Consider the following 6416-nt stretch of genomic DNA (forward strand, 5'->3'; position numbering starts at 1 on the left):
TTTAAGCACAATTTATAAACGTCTTCTTTATTAGTTTAACACAAAAATGTCAAACTTAAATGTGAAGATTTTTAATAATCATTTTCTTCTATTGAAGCACACTGCTTCACTTGGCGACATCTAGCGGTCAAAAGATGAAATAATACTGAATCAAAAAAATATTGAAAACAAAATATTGTCCTACTGAAAGTGTGGTTAACTATTTTTTAAATAGTGGTTTCCTGTATGAACATGTCTATGCAAATATATATACACATACATACGTGTATATATATACACACACACACACACACACTGCTCAAAAAAATTTGAGGAACACTTCGAAAACACATCAGATCTAAACTGGGGGGAAAATGATCTTGAATATCTTTCCTGATAATAAGTGGGTGATGTATTAGTAACAAAATGATGCCACATAATTTGATAGAAATGAAAATGATCCCCCTGTAAAGGGGGGAAATCAAAGACACCCCAAAAATGAAAGTGAAAAAATGATGCAGCAGACTGGTCCATTTTGCCAAAATGACATTGTAGCAACTCAAAATGATTCTCAGTAGTTTGTGTGGCCCCCACGTGCTTGTACGCATGCCTGACAACGTCGGGGCATGCTCCTAATGAGACTACGGATGGTGTCCTCGGGGATCTCCTCCCAGATCTAGACCAGGGCATCCATGAGCTCCTGGACAGTCTGAGGAGCAACCTGGCGGCGCCGGATGGACCTAAACATAATGTCCCAGAGGTGTTCTATTGGTTTTAGGTCAGGTGAACGTGGGGGCCAGTCAATGGTATCAATTCCTTCATCCTCCAGGAACTACCTGCATACACTAGCCACATGAGGTCGGGCATTGTCGTGGACCAGGAGGAACCCAGGTCCAACTGCACCAGCGTAGGTTCTGAAAATGGGTCCAAGGATTTCATCCCGATACCTAATAGCAGTCAGGGTGCCATTATCTAACCTGTAGAGGTCTGTGCGTCCTTCCAGGGATATGCCTCCCCAGACCATCACTGACCCACCACCAAACTGGTCATGCTGAATGATGTTGCAGGCAGCATAACGTTCTCCACGGCATCTCCAGACCCTTTCACGTCTGTCGCATGTGCTCAGGTTGAACTTGCTCTCACCAGGGAAGAGCACAGCGCACCAGTGGTGTAGTTGATCATTTTCATTTCTCTCAAATTATGTGGCATCATTTTGTTACTAATACATCACCCACTTATTATCAGGAAAGATATTCAAGATCATTTTCCCCCCTAGTTTAGATCTGATGTGTTTTCGAAGTGTTCCTCTAATTTTTTTTAACAGTGTATATATACACATATATACACATATGTAAATACATTAGACTTGATATTTGCATAAAAAAGGTGCAAAACGAAGGACCTGAAATATTTTCACCAAATGACGACAGACAATTAAAAAAAAAAAGGACTGTAGTCAAAACCATGAAGACTGATATAAACAAGTTTATTTTTTCCAACTGTCAAAAACCAGTAGCCATATTAAAACGCTTCATTAGGTGAGAATAAAATCAAGTAGGAAATTGCAACACACAAAAAAGTGTAAAATCTGAATACAAGGCAAACATTGCAACATCACCTGCGTATGCACAAAGATGAGGAATAAAATAATTTAGTTTTGCTGAGTTCTTTCACTGCAAAACTGGAAAGACCAATAAAAACTTGGTATTTGCACTATCCCGAAAAATGTATGCAATGATTTTTATCTAAATTTGGAGGCTCTAAAGCCAACATACTATTTAAATAACTCACTAAACCAGAATAAATCTGTGAAGGTTTATACAAAACATTAGTACTAACAAAGCACATAAGGATCTAAGTTGTTTTTACATAACAAATAACCTTCAAACAGATACCAAACATACCCCTTTTTTTCTTACCAAACATGCCACCAAGTCATTGGGCCACTTACTGCTTATTGTCAAGACACAATTCAGATTCTCAGATGAGGAAGAGGCATGGTGACATCACGGAAGAATCGATGGACGAGGGCATTTTTGGCCGATAACCTTTTGTTTGGGTCGTAATGCAGCATTTCCTGTAAAGAGAAAAACAAACAATCAATATGCTTTATACTGCTGTGGTCTAAACTAGGAAAATATAATATTGCTCTGCAATAAGATCCAGAGAGACAATATACTGGATATATCCTCCTTGTCAGAAGTAAACCGATAAGAGTAAATGAAAGTGAAATGTTCTCACCCCGAGCAGCTCTCTACCATCCTCATCTAGGAGAGGAACCACTTTGGAAAGATCCTGGCGGGCCCACTTGGGGAACGATGGTTTGTAGTCTGGCATGGATGTAACTCCCGGCCACGTGGCCTCATCAGGGGTCCCCAGAGTGCGGAAGATTCGGAATAGCTGGTCAATCTCTGAGTCGCCGGGGAACAGCGCCCGCCTGGTGATCTGAAGAAGACGGTATTTTCTTACTGGCCCAAAGCGGGGAAATTGGCTATTCTGTATCTTTCTCAAGGATATACTTCAACCAGGAGTGAAAGTGGGGAGGTTGGGAGACATCCACTTAACTGCTTAACCATTCGGCTGACAGCAGCAAGCAGTGAAGGCCAAGGGGAATGGGACAGCACACATTTATGTAAGCTTAGTTTAATGGCAGTCGAGGAAAAAACTAAGTAAGGGTCAATTCCCTGATTATTTTAAAGTTGGCAAATGCTGCACTAGGAAAATCTGAACAAGATGGAAAGGGCAAATTCCCATATAATGAACAAGCTAGAAACGTGCTTATGGAGATGCTGACTCACAAATGAGAAGATTTTTTTTTTTTTTTTACACTATGATGGAAGCACAAGGCTACTGTTTCTTTGATCCTCTATGGGGAAAAATGATTGTTCTTGATAATTACCTTTAAAAAGATTGTGAAAATCTCTCTTTGAATGTTCTGACCTCCTGTTTCGATTCCAGTGTTGTATTGGGCAGAATAATGCCATAGGTGTTGCCACAGCATGGATGTGGCTCAACTTAACAGACTTCATGAAACTACTTGAGACTGAACAGCGCCTCTGCTGGTCGCAGCCAAGTAGTGCACTACAGTCAACAAGTAGGTCGACAAAATGAACAGTATTCTAAACAATAAATTGATTATTGTTCCCCTCCATATTGGAAACAATTACCATTTCAGCAAAGATGCATCCCAGACTCCAGATGTCGACAGCCGTGGAGTAAAATTTGCAACCTAGCAGGATCTCAGGTGCTCGGTACCATAGTGTTACCACCTGACACACAAAGCAAAACTTCAAAGTAAAAGAGAAATGGCCTTATACAGTATGTTTGAAGTTGTTCTTGGAAATGTACCTAAATCACCTAAATCTAACCATACATCCTCACTCACCTCATGTGTGTACGTACGCACAGGTACACCAAACGCTCTTGCCAGACCAAAGTCCGCCAACTTGATCTCCCCCTGCGCATTGATGAGGAGGTTCTGAGGCTTCAGGTCCCGATGAAGAACCCTGTGGGAGTGGCAGAATGCCAAGCCCTGCAGCAGCTGGAAGAGGTAACTCTGCAGATGGAAGAAATGTCAGCAAGTCAATGTTTAGTCATAGCCAGGTTAGTGGATTTATTTACTAAAAGGCTGACATGGACCTGATGATTACCTTAATGAGAGGAAGAGGGATACCAGTGACCGAGGAGGAGTCCATGAACTTCTTTAGATCCTGATTAAGGAACTCAAAGACAAGGTATAGCTTGTTTTCTGTATGGATGACATCATGTAGCCTATAAAAAAAATTAGAAGACTTTAAATTAAAACACTGAAACAAGAATATTACATGCAGAAACTAGCACTTACTTGACAATATTTGGGTGACTGAGCTCTTTAAGGAGGGAAATCTCTCGGATGGCAGTGCTTGGAACACCCTCTGTTTCCCTGAATGCAAAATATGATATGAATATTCTGCCAAAACCTTAAGTAGGCCTATACCTGCACTGCAACTGTGTGCATGGGGCCGCCAATGGACATCTCAAACTGCTGGGGAACACCACATTTGGGTTTTTACTTGCAGCAAGCTATAATCACTATAATTATCAAGAAATTAATTCATGAACTATTTCACTCTGAATCTATCAAATATGAGTTTCACTTTTTGACTTGACCTACATAAATAAATTCAAGTTTCAAATGTATTCTAACTTATTGAGATGTAACTGTGTTTATATATTTTATACGACGGTAATAGAGAATGTTAGTACAATGAGGTCAGATAATGCAGGATTAAACATATGAATAAAACACCCCAAATGGGTCCCACTGTTAGGTCACCACCACTGTCACCCCAATCCCATGAAGCCAAAGCTGGGCTGGGTGACCTCTAGGGCCTGGCGTGCCATGGTGCTCCCCTCTGAGCAGCTGACTTACGTGTCCAATCTGATCTTCTTTAGAGCAACAGTTTCTCCCGTGCTCTTGTTCTTGGCTTTGTACACCACGCCGTAAGTGCCCTCTCCTATCTTCTCGACCTTCTGGAATGACTCCATCTGCGTGGAGAGACTCAACCGATGTCTGGAGGCTAAAGCTAGCAAACCTTCGTCTTTGTGTCCGAGCTAGCCACGAGAGCGCGGGGACATTCATTCACCAAAGTGCTGCTTCTTGTCAAGGCTCATCCGCTGGCTCCACACAACCGCTGGAGGAAGAGTACACTCAGCGTTAAAATATCCCCCGCTAAAAAAAAAACTATATTTGGCAGGCCTGTATGTCGGGTAGGTGATAGTTTGACCCAAATCGTATAAGTATAATGAGTAAATTCGACTTGGCGTGGCGGTTGTTGTTGTCCTGTGAAAAACACAGAACAAAACACCGCGACGTTTCCCGCGTTATCCTCCCGAGCGCGCGATTTGTATTCCGAACAACCCGTTTGCTGCAGAGGGGCGGTGCTTCCGTGTTTAGTAATCACTTATCCGGCAACGTTTTTCGTGTAGTAGCCCAGCTGGAAAATGTAAGTAATTGGTATTTCAATATATTGCCTTTTAAGTTTAAAATGTTAGTGTTGGTTGCGGTAAGTGAACCACACACGAGCTCAATAGTGTCGTAAGGACTAAAATCAAACAGCTACCGTTCTACTGATCACGTGATCCGATGACGTTTTACGTAATCACTTCATAACAGTGGTGGGCAATACTATACATTTTCGTATCGATCCGTTACCGATACTTACTTTACTTCGTCATTTTCAAGCTCATCGAATGATTTTGTGATTTTTGCCTTTAATTTGTTGATCATGATTATAATCACAATAACACTAAAGGACAAAGGTTGTATAGGAAGACAGGAAATACCTATTTATCAACACACGTATTTGAGAACAATTTAACAATGTTTAATGCAACAATATAATGTAATGTAAAAATACCAGCACAATAATAACATTTTTTTCCTTATTCCCGTCCCTTTATTGCATAAAATTCTTCGAGCAAAATAAAGTCAATACTGTAGTGCAAAATAAGTAAAAACAAAAGCAAAAACTACAATTAGTACTTATTCCAATCCTTCGCCATTTCATCCCAAAGCCCCACTTTGTCCAAGAATGTATTCCCGGGCTTTGTAAATAATATAACAATATAATAATATATACAACCTACACAAAAAAACCCACATATGTTTGTGAAAATAAACGTAAAAGAGAACGGAAAAATATCAATCTCTCCACATTGTTCATGATATGAAGTAGTGAATAGTACCGACAAAAAAAGATAATATTTTAAATACTTATCAAAACACAGTCTGGCTTTTAATAGCAATTTCACAAAATCACAATTATGTGGTTTTCTGTTTGTATTTATATACAGACAATATATAGAACGTAAAATGCAATACACTGTATATGAGAGCCAAGGTTTTCAAAGTGTAAGGCGGACCTGGAGGTATCAGAAGACTTCAGAAGAGTCGCAACAGCTTCAGAACAATAAAGAAAAGCATCCTTTTGTAACCTTTCAAGCTACCTTCAGTTATGTCAAAGTCAAAGTTGATGGATTTTTAGTTACTACAGTCAAGAAGTAAAATAATTATGGGTTGAACACAAAAACCTACAAAATGTGCTCCAAAAAAATAATTTTTGTGGGGGGTAGAGGAGGACCCAACCATATTATATTATCTGAGAGGATGGTGGCACACTTGTAAAAACTGCTGTAATTATCCATCCATTCATCCATTTTCTTCTGCTTATCCGGGTCCATGTCGCGGGTTCAGCAGTCTCACTAGAGAAGCTCAGACTTTCTGGTCCCCGGCAATGTCTGCCAGTTACACCCAGGGTACACCGAGGTGTTCCCAGGCCAACTGCGAGACATAATCCCTCCACCATGCACTAGGTCTACCTTGGACATTGCCTTGTGCGTTATTACTGTTGGAATTAGAGGAACAGAAAAACAAAACACTTGGACAATACGCAGTA

At 40.4% G+C, this 6416-nt stretch overlaps 1 protein-coding gene across 1 annotated transcript; it reads right to left on the bottom strand.

The window, feature by feature from the left end:
* Positions 1 to 1458: 1458 nt before the first annotated feature.
* Positions 1459 to 5062, bottom strand: cdk2 (cyclin-dependent kinase 2). The gene is made up of 7 exons (XM_054784217.1): positions 4391 to 5062; positions 3824 to 3901; positions 3630 to 3750; positions 3365 to 3535; positions 3147 to 3248; positions 2221 to 2424; positions 1459 to 2056 (listed from the first exon to the last, which is right to left on the bottom strand). The coding sequence occupies exons 1-7, from the start codon at positions 4504 to 4506 to the stop codon at positions 1952 to 1954; spliced, it is 897 nt and encodes a 298-aa protein (XP_054640192.1). The 5' UTR covers positions 4507 to 5062; the 3' UTR covers positions 1459 to 1951.
* Between the last annotated feature and the right edge of the window lie 1354 nt (positions 5063 to 6416).

The sequence above is a fragment of the Dunckerocampus dactyliophorus genome, chromosome 8, assembly GCF_027744805.1.
Source record: "Dunckerocampus dactyliophorus isolate RoL2022-P2 chromosome 8, RoL_Ddac_1.1, whole genome shotgun sequence".
NCBI classification, from domain to species: domain Eukaryota; kingdom Metazoa; phylum Chordata; class Actinopteri; order Syngnathiformes; family Syngnathidae; genus Dunckerocampus; species Dunckerocampus dactyliophorus.